Source organism: Fusarium phalaenopsidis, assembly GCF_050370095.1.
Source record: "Fusarium phalaenopsidis strain FUZ10S chromosome Unknown contig_32292, whole genome shotgun sequence".
Lineage (NCBI taxonomy): Eukaryota > Fungi > Ascomycota > Sordariomycetes > Hypocreales > Nectriaceae > Fusarium > Fusarium phalaenopsidis.
The window spans coordinates 1,024,018-1,039,780 of record NW_028145410.1 but is presented as its reverse complement, the minus strand read 5'-3'; the positions used below and the strand labels follow the sequence as shown (position 1 = coordinate 1,039,780).

Here is a 15,763-nt window from a genome sequence, read left to right as displayed (position 1 = left end):
GTCGTGACGATAGTCCGTATCCGTTCATGTTGGTGAAGTGTTCGTGGATGGGGATGGCTTAATCCGTAGGGAACCTAGGATCATAGACTTCGTAGCCTTCATCTTCGGTATCGCTCTCTGCAGACAGATTCTTCTGAAGACCTGGGTTTGTCGGAGCAGGCTCAAGGACGTTAGTTGGCTTGGGCTTCTCCACTGACGTTCCTGATGCACTGCCCTCAACCTTGGTGAAGGCGCTCTTAAAGCCACTCTTCTTGAAGCCGCCCTTCTTAAAACCTCCTCCACCTCCACTGTTACCATTGGCTCCTTCTTGACCAGGGAGTTTGATGCTGATGAGGCCGTCTGCCTTGGCCTCGGCCTTGCGCGCACGTGAACCCGCGTTTGGATCACGCACCATGGCCTTCATGTCCTTGAGGCGCTGCTTGTGGCTGTGGTCATAGCTACTGAGATGCGCCTCGTAGTCATTCATGCGAGAGTATCCTTTGGAGCACAGTTGGCAATAGAAGGACTTTTGGGCCTCGCGCGCTGATGAGGTTTGCGCTGGCGGGAGGGTTTGGTGTCGCTGAACGCGTCAACAAGGGGTCCTCAGAAGACAAACAATAACTTACTGGAGGCATGATGAAGATATCGGAAAGCGGCAAGCCGATAGGGTATTCCGGGAGCGCGCAGAGATCTATGCGAAACTTGTACAACGTAGTATTAATAAGTGAAGTTCAAATGATGGATCCCACATGCTTGAATCTAAGATGAGCTCCGAACACGGTGTGCGCTAATCCATTTTAGGTAAAACTTTGATCCAGCTGCACTTAACCAATCGACACTCAGCGGGTGTTGCTGACCGTACGGAAGGTGCCAAGGTCCCCGGGACCGCCTCAACGTCACTGTCCAGGGGCATCTGGCAGGGGCCTTCCAGAACAAGTTGCCCCAGAGTTTAGGGAACATCCCCGTTTCCTCTGGGCGTTGAGGCGCTAATCCCAACTGGAAGGAACGTCTTCCCATCCCACGCGCCGTCATCATTTCTTCCCATCCTCCCCACCAAAGTCCGTTGTCCTTCTTGATTTCTGTCTTGCAAAAACACCCGCTCCTCCTCGGTTGGGTATGGTTGCACCATGGACGCCGACCAATCCCCCGATTCTCGAGACTCGCTAGCAGGCTACCTGCCTCTCCAACATCTTGATCCCACGCCGGTAGACTCGCCGCCAGTAGATGCCGATGAGAGCCGCCGAGATCTCGGTCCACCGCCCCGAGGAAGCGATGATGGATATGAACTCGTGGATTCGGACGATATGGAGGGCAGTGCAGTTTCAATCAAGGCTCCTTCAACTGGTGCTCCAGGCTTGAGCTCAAGCGCAAACCTAGCAAGCAGCACTTCATCTGGTACTGCTACAGGTCCTGGTCCCATCTTCTATCGTGAGTTCTTTGATTTACCCCCTCGGTACACTGTGAATACAACCCATTGCTAACTCCACGCCAGTCATGCGGATTCAAAAGTTCTCGAGTTACGCAATGGGTATCTTCACCTCGCTCCATCTCGCCAACGTCTCCCTCATCCCCGCCATCACACGATCTGTCGCCGGTTCCGAGACCTATCTCCTCATGACTCGCGAGATCTACCAGACCTCGCTTACCGAACCCATCCTGGTCGCCCTGCCTGTGATAGCACATGTCGGTTCTGGAATTGCTCTTCGTCTATTGAGGAGGTCGCAGAACATGAAGCGGTACGGCGCTGCTACACCGGGAATGTATGCGCTCCATCGGTCAAGGACAGAGCTTGAGGACCCCAAGAGCGCCAAATCCGCATCACCATGGCCGGCGTTGAGCAACATTTCGATATCCGGCTACGTCTTTTCTACCTTCTTCGCTGCCCACGTTTTTGTCAACCGCTTTTTGCCATTGCACGTCGAGGGTGACAGCTCCAACATTGGCCTGGCCTACATCGCCCATGGTTTCGCTCGACACCCTGCCGTTGCTTGGTTCTCTTATATTGGCCTCCTTGGCGTTGGATGCAGTCATATGATCTGGGGACAGGCCAAGTGGCTCGGCTTAGCGCCGTCGACAAAGACAGTCTGGGGACCCGGATCGATGACCATAAACAAGAAAGTCAGGACGCAGAAGAGAAGGAGATATACCGCTCTCCACGGTGTGGCGATATCTTTTGCTGCCCTATGGGCGGTCGGAGGCCTAGGAGTTGTCGCAAAGGGAGGCCTTACGGAAGGCTGGGTTGGCAGGGTGTACGACGAGATTTTTGCAGCTGTTGGACTATAAAAACAAAAACTGACGAAGCATTTGGGATGGAGTTTGGGTCATTTACACAGAGATATCTTGGGATTCAACATCGGTATGCGCATCATGGAAATACCCACAGTCAAGACGATGGAGAGAAGAGGAGGAAGAATATATGTCGATTAGAGTAAATTGGACATGATCATAGCTTAAAATTGATATATACCATTCATGAACGCATGCCTATTTGCCTTTGTCTCACCCCTTGGGTGGGCGATCATCAGGCAGCACTTCCCGTCAGATCGCCGAGTACAGGGTAGTCTCCGGTCAACCACCGAACCTACCATCGCCACCGACATTTCCAATCAACCTTAAACCCTCACATCTGCAACACCACGTTTCCAGCTTGACTTTCTAATTTTACCACTCGGCCTTCTTAGCTGTTCGCAGGCTTGCCCTGCACAGCGCTAGACGATCTGCCCGGCATGCCTCCAAAGCGAAAGCTTCCGCCCGCCGAGGGAAGCTCCCCGCTCAGCGACGATATAGCTCAACCCTCGAAACGGATTCGTCTTGCGCCAAGAGCCTACGACCCGCCTTCTCGCGATATACTGACCAACATATCGTCCGAGCTACTCCTACGAATCCTCTCCTTCCTGTCCTCCTCCGAGCTTCTCTCCATCTCCCCCACCTCCCGCCGTCTCTATCGTCTTTGTTCAGATCCGCATCTTTGGCGCGAGCACTACTATGAGCGCTTCGTTCTCCCACGAGCTTTACGGATTCCCGGCTTTCGAGGTGGTGCAGCTGGAGGAACTAGGCTACAGTACTCTGCGCGACGGGCCGTGTGGGCGGATGGACGGAAGGGAAGAGTAGTGGACGTCGGGCAAGACGATGCGCTCAGCAACGTAACCGAGGGCGTGGACTGGAAGAGACAATACAAACTGCGACACAACTGGGCTAGAGGCAAGTGCGCAGTAGAAGAAGTCAGCGTACGAGATGCTTCAGGGGACAGCGGCGGACAAAAGAGAACGCTGGTTAAGGTGGTCGAAGGTATCGCGATAACGGCCGATTCGGAATCTGGACTGCGCGCATGGGACCTGCGAACACGGCGACCGATTGCGCAAATCGACCTCTACGAAAACGACGACTGCAGCGAGAGTGCGCCGGCATCATTGGCGGTAGACGAGTGTGGCTCAGGCAACCTGGTGGACATTGTGGTCGGATTCGCAGATGGTGGCTTCGGAATATGGAGACTGGATCCCAAGCGCAAAGAGTTGACGAGACGATATCGGCACGAGAAGAGCTGCAATGGAGAGCTTGTCGCGGTGGCATGCGGACACCCGTACGTGCTCACAGCGACGAGCGCAGGCTTGATATCGCTTTATACGTTCAATCGGCCGGCAGCCGACAGAGAAACAAGCGGAGAAGACGATACCGACGGCGACGACTCGACGAGCAGATCGAACCCGACGAGCGCCTCATCCTACGAACATACGAAACCTCAAGATGCGAAGGTGACACAGGGGCACCTCCCACCTCCCTACCTCCTCACATCACTTAGGTCGCACACTACACACCTCCCTCTGGCCCTCTCCATCCGTCGCATGTCGTCCTCCGTGAGCGCATCCATCGCATACACCTTCTCGGTGCGTGACGGCTGGTGCATTGGCGTGCAGGACCTCCTCATCAAGCCATCACCCTCAGGCAACGACGAGATCACTTCCCGCCTCGCCTCGACGCTGCCTATCACATTCTCCCCGAAGCTCACGACGCTCTGCTACAGCCACCCGTACCTCCTCGCCACCCTCCCTGACAACACGCTAGTCCTACACCTCTGTACCTCGACGGCGACGTCCCTCTCCCTTTCCCCGCCAATCCGCCTCTGGGGCCACACGTCGGGCATCTCGGACGCTGAGATCACGCCCCGGGGCAAGGCCGTGAGTATCAGCACGCGAGGCGACGAGATTCGCGTGTGGGAGCTAGAGGGACGGGTCGGAGGCAACAGCATCGAGGTACGACCTACGACTAGGCAGCCAACCGATGACGCAGACAGTCCCCCGCCACCGCGGACGCCTCCGCGAGTCCTAGCTGAGTGGGAGGACCGTAGGAACTGGGTTGGCTTCGACGATGAGATGGTCATCGTGCTCAAGGAGGCGCGGGACGGCCGCGAGAGCTTGATGGTCTACGACTTTACGTGATGATGACTGCCAAGGCTGACAGATACGTCGGCGGTGACACCAACAATCCAGCTACTCTGTCGACCAGGGTGAAGGGCCAAGGCGGCAAGAGAGCCAACTTCAGAACCTCATCCCCAACCACAGAACGGCAACTCGGCATCCAATGCCAAGTATTTGCTCGGAATCTAAGACTCTGCCTTCATGGCAGGCTTCAACGCCAAGCTTGAGTCCATCAGCCTTGGAGATCTCACCGTCTCCCTCGAGCGCGTCACTTGGGGTACATGTTCATCTCATCGCATGAGGCTGACCATGTATGTAATCGAGGCAAACATTATCAGCCCGATAACCACCAAGACATGGGTCGCAAGGCCGCTTCGACTTTACAAGTGCACAACGGAGGAGGCCGCCAATTCACGGCGCCCGTTGCTGAGCCTGCCTACAGGGAGGTTACAGTCAATGGCCATCGGATCCGATTCTGGGATTACAGAGAGCAACTGGAATCAACGAACAGAAAGCAATAGAAAGAAACGATCATTCTCTTAGCGGAATGCATTCCATAGAAGGAGTGGGACCCGTAGATGAAGCTGTATCACATACAGTCAATGAGAGCAATACACACTGACCGATAACGCGGGTCGTCGAGGCGCAGGGGACGACATCCGGAGAATACCTACCTCTTTATACGTGCCAAGGCGTAGCCCCATATGTGTTGGTCAGATCTTGAAACTCAAGACTCGCTTATTATTTCGGGATCTCGAGTAGAGTCTAACGTTTCAATGTTTCCAAGCGGGCCAAGCCATTGACCAATGAGCATACACCTGGATTTACTCCTTGTTACAGATCCGTCCAGGCCGTGTCTTGTATCAATTCTTCCGCAAATAAAACGTCTACTCGTTCCCACTTTGAGAGCTCCCGCGACGGTGGTTTACCTCTGCCAAGCGCCCTCGCGCGAAACAAACGGAGATGAATCTTTAGGAAAAGGGTTTTGTTGATCAAGGATTCTCCAGCTTGGCGTTTAGATTGATAAAGTATTAAAACATGGGCAACTTGCTGTCAATCTTTGCTCTTCTTTCTCAGACAGCAACAACATTCGTTCTTTTTCCTTACTTACACTTTCGTTCATAGGCATTGATTGTCACTTATATTCAACTGTATTATTTTTATCTATCCAATTGTATTATCCAAACCCAGACTCAAAATGTCTTCCTCCATTCTTTTCGCCGCTGGCCTCCTCGTTGGCGCTGCCCAGGCTTACACCCAGGTCAACGTCGCCTCTCCCTTTATGCTCAAGAACATCGACCCCATCGTCTTCCCCGGCGAGTACAGCAAGTCTCACCTGCACTCGTTCTTCGGCTCCGACGCCGTCACTGTCAACACAAAGACCAGCGCCGAGCTCCAGAAGGGCTGCACCAATGCCGAGAACCCCAACGATCTCTCTGTCTACTGGATCCCTACGCCTCTCTACACTGCTGATGGAAGCTCCTACGAGCCTATTCCTGTCATGCGCTTCAGCGCCTACTACAACCTTGGCGAGACCCCTGCCGAGGTCGCCATCCCTCAGAACTTGAAGATGGTTGCTGGTGATGCCAACGCCCAGACCCAGACCGACGTCCCTGCCGATGCCAAGGTCGAGTGGATGTGCGAGGGCGAGTCTGTCCCCATCGGCGAGAACGGCTTCCCTACCTCAACCTGCGGCACTCACCTGCAGCAGCTCCTCTACTTCCCCCAGTGCGTCAACGAGGAAACCCTCGAGACGGCCTACAAGTCCCGCTCTTACGGCACGGGCAACTGGTGCCCCGAGGGCAGCAAGTCGATGCCCCAGCTGCGCTTCAGCATCCGCTACGACTTGCGCAAGGTCCTCCCCAACGGCTGGAGCGGCGAGGCGCCCTTCAAGCTGGCCTGCGGCAACGCCTGGTGCTCGCACGGCGACTTCATCAACGGCTGGACCGAGGAGGCTGCGCAGAACATGGTTGCCACCACCGAGGACAAGCGCAAGTTCTTTGAGGTCAACGGTGCTCTTGGAGGTTTCAAGGATGGTCCTACCTGTGAGGCCAAGGACGCTGATCCCGAGAACGGTACTAGCGACTATGCTGAGAGTGTTGCTGCCATGAGCAAGCGTGACGTCTCTGCTTGGGGATGGAAGTCCAAGTCTCGCTTCGTTCGATCTGCCTAAGTTGATAGCCTGCCGAGCTCAACGACTGGATGGTTCAGGATAGAGACAACCGTGGCTTGTACATGACTACGTGTAAATAAAGCCCTAGATTCATTCAGACCGTAGTCTCCCAATGTGGTGTTCTTTCAGTGCCGTAATGTTTGCCTCAATTCGCATCGTTGGGCTCCCTCTGAATCTCAAGGGTTGACCAACATGATAGCTCAGTAGCCTGGACTAGGTTCTCATATTAGACAGTTATAGTTGTGGAAAGTTGCAGACAAAGAACCATTTGGTATCATTCTCTTCTATGTGCCTCATCTATCGTCAACGACTGACAACTATACAAGAGACCTATATCCCCAGTGTTCGTACAACAGCCCCATCTTCTCCCACAGACAGACACACATTAATTGTCTTGGTCAAGGGTCAACTTCAAGTCAACCAAGACTCGCTTTCGAAGCCTGCCCGGTTCCATCCGTTTCGCAGACGCAGATGGTAACCTCATGATTGAACCTTTAAGGAAAAGGGTGCTATGGATGGTTACGAGACTCGGGTAAACTTGAGTGATTGACAATATAATTTGGGATTATAGAAGCAACAATGATAGCTAGTTTAACTTAAACACAGTGAGTCAATATATGTCTGATGGCGATGTGGTTCTAAACACAACGAAAAGGGCGGTACAACATCGCTACGGCTATGATATGGGACGTTCATGGAGGTGAAATGGTAGAGCCAACACGGCAATGCTATCTATATGCTTAGAGATGCCTATATGTCACTTCCCAAGCTGGGTGCCTGTTCCGATTATATAGTCCTGCACAAGTGTCTCGGAGCAGGCAGGCATATGCCCCGGTCAGTAGGGCAATCGAGATGGTCAACTCAACGATAGATCTGTTATGGGTACCGACGCTTTTTGAGCAATTCAATCGTACTCGCTTGGGACGTATGAGGACTTTATAATCGATGGTCCTCATAGGAAAGACGGAGTGGTGGTAGTCCAAGAGCGACGCGTTGGACACGGCTTCATAAACAGCAACATTGCGCGTCAGCATACTGATAGTGTGTCAGCCTCGATCAAAGAGGGGGACAGAGCTCCGGTAGAGCTCTCACCTTTGTGCCAACGAGAGCAGGCATCTCCCACCATCGATCAGAGGCGTCGCACTTACGAAGCTCTGCGCCGCGACGTTAACCAACAATGGTAATCGCCGCCAGACCAGCCCAACGCCACTTCACTTTCCCCAAGGAGAAAAGAATGCTGACGAACCCTGATACGCCCATCGTCGGCCCTGGATCTGAGCAACATCCGGGAGCCTGGGTGATGTAGCGTCTAGGCACACTCAAAAAGTCATGGCCACGAGCCAATGGTTTGCTTGTCTTTGACCGCAAGGCAGCACGGCTGGAACTACCCCAGCTCTGACTACGCACTACGACTAGAGATCTGATGGGATCAACCTAGGGCCAGGAATCGAAAAGCAAAAAAGAGAGTCATCATGTTGGTGGTGGCACCAAACGTACAAGCTCGTCGCAGCATTCCCCCCAAAAGGCAAATGACTGGTCAAGAGGCTTGAAGCATCAAGAAAAACCAGGCACAGCCGGCTGGGCTGGGCTCTCCACCGCTAGTCAGAGAACAAGTGAGAAAGCCAATTCATCAAAGGCAGGCAGACAGGTCATGTTGCACAATGAGGCATCTTTCAGGGGGTGGCTGTAAGGATACATTTTCAGCCCATCACCTCGAGAGAGAGAGCGCATGGCGAGACTTGAGGCCACCACGATGTGATGACATGGCAGATCGACAAAGAAAAACAATGCAACACACGCATTATTCAACAATAGAAGAAGGAAAAGATCAAACCATTCAACGATCTGAAACAAAGAAGAGGTTTAGCCTGGGTCTCAAAACCTTTCGACAACAAGCGCCCGTGACTTGGGGTCATAAAATCCATGCAGCGAGATTGCATCCTCATGCACATATGTGTGGCTCCACGGCATAACAGAGAGAAGGCATGTCGTACTTGACAGCGCATCACCAGGGGGTGTTTTTGAGAAAAGAGAAGCTCTCCATTTTTAGTTCAAGGCACGCATCTCGAGGCAAAAACGGGCCCTTGGACCAAGCAGATATTGACACGCCCAGGAACCGAAGCAACAGCCAAGCCCTAATGTGAGGTACGGCTACGTCAGTTGCAGCTTCGGGTGGAATTGACATTTTTGTTTTTGTAAAAATCCTTGCGTTTTACTACGCTCGGTATTATTCCTCCGTTTCTTTTCTTTCCTTGACCGCCCTGTTCTCTCACCGTCTCTTGTATTTCCAGCCCATTAATTTAACCCCCCGAGTAAGTAGGGGTGGGTAAAAGGGGGCAAACCAGAAACAGTGCAATGTGAGTATTTCATTGGACAAAGTTGATTAAAAATGCAAGTTGCCGTTGTTCTTTACCGTCAACAAAAAAAACAACAACCCCCGCCGGAAGTCGATTTTCACATGGAGAGAGAGAGGGGTCGTCGAGTTGGTTCTCAACGAGAGGAGCGGAGAGCGGTGGGTCTGCCTACGTTCTAGAGGTTTACAGTGGAGATGGGGGACTCTTGTTGTTGTTGTTGCTGCCGTTGTTGTTTGCTTGCTTGCTTGCTGAGGAAGCAATTAGGAGGGGGAGTGAAGCTATCACTCTTACTCCTACTGTCCAATTGGTCTGACATTGATTGTCGGTTGGCATTGATCTGATCCCACGACAGAGTAAAAGTCATCCAACTTTCAAGCTGAATCACACCTTTTCATCTTTCTCAACTCCCGAATTGAATTTTTGTCTGAATTACCCGTGCACGCGGCCCGAATCTAGCCGCCGGGAGAACAAAAAGAAGGGCGGGCACCTTTGTTCATCGACCTCCGTCTAGATTGGCCGAGGCCCTCCCGAACGGACGGCGGCGCGCCGAGAACGGAAACGGAGGCCCGACGTGAGGGAGAGACGGTGGGTGGTGGGGACCTCAACAGGAGACGGTGGATCGATGGAACGGTTCCCCGTGGACAACAAGTGCCGAGAAGAAAAAGAAACGAAAAAAAGGAGGATTGATTGATCATGGATCCTAGGCTTGGGATCCGGTGGGGGAGATTGAGCCCGAAAGCCGAGGCTGGCTAGCGAAAAAAAAAGAAACGAGGGGTGATAAGCGATAACGAGATTGAACAAAGACTTACAAGACTAATATCGGCTGGGACAGCTCTAAATGAAGCTTGAATGGCCTCGTGACTCTTCAATGTAAACTATCAACAAGAGAGATAACGATCCTCACAAGGTCAATCAACTCAATCCAACCTCCGAGCGAGTCAATTGAACCAACCTCGGGTCAGCTATCGCGGGGTTTCTCACTGACTCTTCAAAGTAGCGTTCAAGACGGAGCGGAGCGAACCAACAAAGGGGACGACGCCAACACTAGGGTTCATCCACTTAAAGCCGGGCGCCAGGCCCCGGGTGACACAGACCAAAGTCAACGATGACGTCTTTCAACCCAGGAGGAACACACACGCACGCCCGTCGCGTTCTAGATCGCGCCGGATCTTTCTCTGGGCTGCGCGCTGCTGCACGACTCGCTCCGTAACCTTGGTTTTCCTTCTCCATGTCAATGCAAGGCGTGCTTGGAACGACAACCGTTTTGAGGGAGAATTGATGAATGCGCCTCCATGCTAATCGGGCGGCATCAAGGCAAGGCAGGCGTCGGCTCGATGCTGCTGAGTGCTGAGACAATGCTGATGACTTGCTGACACCCGCGAGTCTCGGGTGCCCTCTTCCGTCCTGATCCTGCGCTGGCCCTGGTCCTGCCTGTCCTCTCCCGCTGCGTGCTGCTGCTCCTGCGCTGCGCTGCTGATGTGCTCAGACTCACCACCGTCAAGCCGCACGTCTCAAACTCTCTCTCACACACAGCAGCAACAAACTTGTTCGCCAGTGTCTCAGAACGGTCAAGTGACTGGGCGTAGCAGCGCAAAAAGGGGGGACGAGCAAAGTGCTTCACGGGACCTTCCTCGTGAGCCCGGCACAGACGCACACAGCCTTGAGCCTCTCCTCCCATGGTCCTCTCACCGTCCAGAGCCGCCCTCTCTCGTGTCAATGCCAGCCCATTCGGGAAACGGAATGGATGGATGGGAGGGTACGCGCGCCGAGCGGGCCGTTTCACAGCGCAAGGGATTGGAAGCGCGGTAGCCCTTGTCCCCCAGCCTTGATGAGCAGTCATGGAGGGTAGACGCCATCCTCTTGTTGTGTCTTGCTTGTTTGTCCCCAGCCTAGCGTGAGGCAGTCTCTTTGTCCTTGTCCATCCTTTGTCCTGGCTGGTGTGTCTGTCTTGCATTCGTCCCTGCCTACACATGTGAATCAATCATATCCTGCTATCGCCCAACTGATAAGCACGTCCCAACACTAGATGGGACGCCTTGTCATGCGCTCCCTCTATTGCTCACCTGCCAGAGGGCTGATTCATGATCCGATATGGGAATGGTGGGGAGAACAGCCAAGTCCTGGACTCTTTCTGCCCGCACCCAAAACTCCGATGAGAAACAGCCCATTGCCGACCGATGTTCGTTCCGAATCGGAACGGAATTCATACTAACTCATTTCTAGTCGAACATAGCACCCAAGACAGAAGAGGCGTGCAGAATGCGACTGGCTATTCGCAATCCATAATCAAGTTTCTGAAGCGTCTTGGAGGATGCACGTCCACCTAGTCCATGTTGGCTGCATCGAATTGCTTCTCGGCTGGCTGGTCGGCTCGCATCTCCTCTTCTTGTTGCTGCTGATGTGATCACACTTGGAGTAGAGACAGTAACGGTAGAGCACACAGCCATTGCCCTCCCTTGTACGGAGTAGCACCCAATTGCCTGCCGCTCCTTTGCCAATCTATCGTTGTTGCTGACAATTGCACTCGGCTTGGCCGGATATTCGATTCTTCAAAGTCCGACCGTGTCCGGCGCATTCAAGTCGACCGGCGTAAATAATCAAGCAAATTCCGCCAAATCCGAATGGACATGGTTAATTCCTCATGGAAAAAGCCGAAAACTAGTTGAAATTGCCACTGTGCAGTGCGTAATTCGTAATGCGCCAGAGAGCCTGAATGCGACGAGGTCCAATGCGAAGCTGTCGCACGCTGACATTGGATGGTGCGCTGTCGCATTCAGTCCAGCACAGTACAATACTGTACCGTCCTCTGTCTGCCCTGTGCTCATGTTGACACTGACCGACCAACCTCTCCACACATTATGAGCCCACATACACATGGACCACAGCACCTAATGCAACTCACAGAGTCCAACAAGCACAGGTCCGTCTCATGTCATCGAGAGATGATGACGTTGGCTTTCGGCGGGCATGGAAATGCCATCATCCCATCCCCCATCGACAACAACTCGATCCTCAAGCGCCCTGGTCACCAATCAGCAAGACTTCCAGAAGCCCCAGAGCCCCAGTACGGGACGGGAGTCTCTCCTTATCGATAGCCCACCGCCCATGCTCATGCCCATGCCCATCACCCTCACCCATCCCACGCCCCCCTGTCCCATGCAAGAGTGCGCCCCCATGCACACCCAGCACGCTAGGCCAGACATGACTTGGCGCCAGGCCTTGTTTCGGCCTCTTTTAGTGCTGCTTCTGAGGCAGACCCAGCCTGCTTCTCCATATCCTGTGACTCACATCTCCTCGGTGTGGGGGGATGCGATGCGAGAGAGCCCAGAGGTTGGGTATGCTGCACGAAGTGTATACGCATACAGCAGCAGGGCAGTCAATGACTGAGCGACGAGGCATTGGAGTTTGGAATCCTGGAAAGAGGGACAGCAACCTGAACCTGGTGGCGGTGTCTCCAAAGTGCTCCAGTCTGGGTACCCAAACACTTTGTGAGGCCGCCCGTCAGATTGCAAGTATCCCAACTCTTGGCCACTCGGAGACCCTCCCCAAATTCCATTGGAGGTCACCGAGAGCCAGGCTGCGCTTTATCACTCCAGAAGCTCCATGGCTCAGACCAGCTGTCACGCGGGCCCCTATTAAGCCCACAGATGATTGACGACGACGCGACGGGACATGGAACAAGGAACTTGCCACGGGGGTCGCAGCCTGGCGCGACAGACTTCCAATTGAATTCGCCTCGCCTTGTCACCTCGTTGCCTGTCACTTGGAGAGAAGCGCTTGTGCTGGCCGTTATCAATTGACAATTGCCAAGTGCCCGCGTCTTGCGCCCGTCGTCGCCTGCGGCCAATTCGGTCTTCTCTGCGCGCGACAAGATCCCACGTCTGTTGGGTCGACGAGCAAACATCCGACGTTGGATCCGTGTAAATGAGCACCGGCCATCGGGTGAGCCACGGCGTCGCGTCGGCCGCGGTGGGGGTACTTCCCTGGGTTTCCCCAAGAAGCAACTCTCAAGGACCCCAAACAAAGGGTCTGGAAATCCGGAAGCGGGACCGATTGACGAGATGCAGCGTGGCAGCGCACTGAAGCCACAGGCTTACCACAAAGGAACCGTCAATGAGTTCTCTTACACCGAGGAGGGCGACTAGAGTCGAGGCAACCGATATGTCTGTGTGCCGCCCTGAAAGTTCAATAAAGGTACAACCTACAGGCGTCAATGCTCAATAGCTGCAGGTCAATTTACAAAGTGCCACTTGGCTGGTCAGGAAGGGAGCCATTGTGCAGCTGTGGTGAATAATTGAGGCTGGTGCAGCAGAGGTGAGGCAAAGCCCGAGGGGAAACGCCGCTGAGCCCAGACCGCAAGTCAGACAAACGGTGAGGTGACAGTCTGCCGCAAGCAAGAGACCGTACCGTAACTGTCAGCCAGCCAGAGAGCCCATAGTTGGCGCCCAGCGTTCTTGATCAACTGGGCGTTGGGCAGCGAGAAGACGTGAAAGAGGAGGGGCTGATTCAAGACATGAACCGTCACACGCAGAGGGCACACGCCCCCCCTATTTTAGGTCTTCTTTCCTGGAGCAACCATGATTCGTCCTAGACCGTGAGAAAGGAGGGGTAACAGGATCAATATCACCAGAGCAGGCGTCGGCCGTGGTGACGACGAGGAAGACGGAGCGAGACGCAAGAGCCGAGCGATGGAACGAGCGAGTGAGTGTGGGAGCGTGGCCAAGATAACGGATAATGGTGTCGCGGGACTCTCGTGTGATCCCAAGGTTGCAAGCCTCATCAGAACAAGTCGGGATGGGGAGGACGATCGACGACGCGATGGACATGTGTTTAATGTAGGGGACGCGCATCTGCCGCCGACAAGCCCAGATCTACGACGTCTCTCCGGGGCTTCTGTAGGAACAGCGAGATGGGCCATGACACTTGTCTTGGAACTAGCTGGGTTGGGGAGATTTGGCGCCGGGCCTCGTGGATGCTGCCCGTCCTGACCAAGCCACGAGCGCCTCGGTCGATGAGATGAATGGCTCGGCGGGCCAGATGGGATGTGTACCTACATGTCGCATACCAAGGCCTGGATGGCGCACGAACTGCCTGCGCGTCGAATTGGACCGCCAGCGTCGCCAATTCCTTGGTTGCTTGGCTCGACGACTGGCCGCCGGCCTCATCGCCTAGCTGTAAGTTGTTACGAGCAAGGCAAGGTGAAGATGCAGTTGGTGCTTCCAGCGGCCACTAATGCGCATCAATTGCCCTGGCAGTATGCCCTTGAAGATGGAGCCATTGGATAGACAATCATGAGCCGTGGGATGAGATGGGATGCGCCGTGGGGATATTTACCCGTGGAACCTGGGGGGCCTTGTCTCTGTCCCGTTGCGCCTCGCCTCGCCCGGCCGTCAATGGCATGGTGCTGGGTATTTGGCGTTCTTGGAGCTGGGTTCGGGCTCCTTGCCCTCGCTCGCTCGTCTCGCTTCAAGTTGCTCTGCCTGCGACTGTCATTAACTGTCTTCTTGACCGTCCGTTCTCGCTTCGTCATCCGCTCCACTCACACTATTAGGACATGGGGTTCTTTGTGCTTGGTGTACACGGGAAGCAAGCTCAGTTCCTGCTTGCGCGCGCATGCGCGGAAAAAGGCAAATTCAAAATTCCAACTGCCTGGTGCAGAGGCCGGGCAGGAGATTGGACAATGCCCCAGAGCGAAACCGAGGGACCCAAGAGCGTCGAGCAATGGCTCGCAATTGAGAGCGAGCTGAAAGACGGGGAGGAGAAAGAGGGGTGTAAGTGTCTCCCGTCCGTCGCGCGACGGATGGATTGCATTGCCCACAGACGACACACCAAGACAGGTAAGATGGAAGACGGCAGCCACACCTCAGTCGAGAGGGTGGGATATTTTGGGAATGGTCACCGGGCAGGCGCACCCCTCCCGTGGCTAATGGCAGGTCCCTGATGACCGCTTGGACTCTGGTGTCTCGGTTGCGCAACCACACATGACTGCTGAGATGGAGGGAGTGGACGTAGCGGGACAAGGCAATTGGACTGCTCTTCTTTCAATGCTTCCAGAGTCCCCCCAATTTCAGGTCAGGACTGTTGTTGAAGCAGCAGATATCACAAAATCCTGTTCCAAGGTGATGCGCTCAGCTAAGCGTGGAGGCAGATACGTGGTGAGCATGAGGTGGGATTGAACGTTGCTGCTTCCTTCCTCCCCCAGCTCAGCCCAGCCCGTGAACTGCAGCAGACCAGACCCTTCCTCCAGGCCAAGTGCAGCAGCCTGCAGGCAGTCGCTGGGGGGAGAGGGAAGGAACGAGCCAGTCCAGCCCTGGGAACCTGGCGCAAGGGGAAAGGGGGGCTGAAGGGCCGCTGAAGGGAGTGGGTCAATTGGGCGATTGGCAGGCATTGAGGCCATTGTAGACAGGAGGTGTGTTCTGATCACAAATCTGGCATCGTTGCATTGTCACATTTCGCCTTGGTTGAGAGAAACCACGTTTCCTTTGCTGCGCATACGCCGTTCCCCCAGTCCACCCCTCCCCTGACCCCTCCCTCTTCTCCCGTCTTTCCTTGCTGGACGCCACAAAGTTGTGTCTGAGTCCAGTCCTGAAGGTGAGAGTGATTGATTGTGATGGATGGAGGTCCCCAGGCTGCCCGTTTAGTAAGTGCTTGGAGGTACCTACTCCGTAGTCGCAAATTCATTCATCAACCTTGACGCGCCTCTTTGTGAGCCTTCTTCCTCTTCTTTCTCTTCCTCCTCCTTCTTGTCCGTTCTGCGACTCTCAAAACATCGCACGAGCATCGCAGCTGCTTGATGGGCCCTTCATCTCCTCGCACCCCCGCTGCGTCGTTTTAGCCACCAG

The 15,763-nt window shown here is 54.4% G+C and overlaps 4 protein-coding genes across 4 annotated transcripts; 3 read left to right on the top strand and 1 right to left on the bottom strand.

The window, feature by feature from the left end:
* Nucleotides 1-58: 58 nt before the first annotated feature.
* Nucleotides 59-939, bottom strand: LRP88_04638 (C2H2-type zinc finger protein; the record flags this gene model as incomplete). The annotated part of the gene is made up of 2 exons (XM_083241210.1): nt 59-559; nt 880-939. The coding sequence occupies 2 exons, from the start codon at nt 937-939 to the stop codon at nt 59-61; spliced, it is 561 nt and encodes a 186-aa protein (XP_083102358.1).
* A 167-nt stretch (nt 940-1,106) lies between these two features.
* On the top strand, nt 1,107-2,262 carry LRP88_04637 (MCP1 family protein; the record flags this gene model as incomplete). Its single annotated transcript, XM_083241209.1, has 2 exons — nt 1,107-1,407; nt 1,472-2,262. 2 exons carry the CDS (start codon nt 1,107-1,109, stop codon nt 2,260-2,262), a joined length of 1,092 nt encoding a protein of 363 aa, XP_083102357.1.
* Nucleotides 2,263-2,705: 443 nt separating this feature from the next.
* LRP88_04636 (uncharacterized protein) lies at nt 2,706-4,415 on the top strand (the record flags this gene model as incomplete). The annotated part of the gene is made up of 1 exon (XM_083241208.1): nt 2,706-4,415. One exon carries the CDS (start codon nt 2,706-2,708, stop codon nt 4,413-4,415), a length of 1,710 nt encoding a protein of 569 aa, XP_083102356.1.
* A 1,177-nt stretch (nt 4,416-5,592) lies between these two features.
* LRP88_04635 (DUF1996 domain-containing protein) lies at nt 5,593-6,567 on the top strand (the record flags this gene model as incomplete). Its single annotated transcript, XM_083241207.1, has 1 exon — nt 5,593-6,567. The coding sequence occupies one exon, from the start codon at nt 5,593-5,595 to the stop codon at nt 6,565-6,567; it is 975 nt and encodes a 324-aa protein (XP_083102355.1).
* Between the last annotated feature and the right edge of the window lie 9,196 nt (nt 6,568-15,763).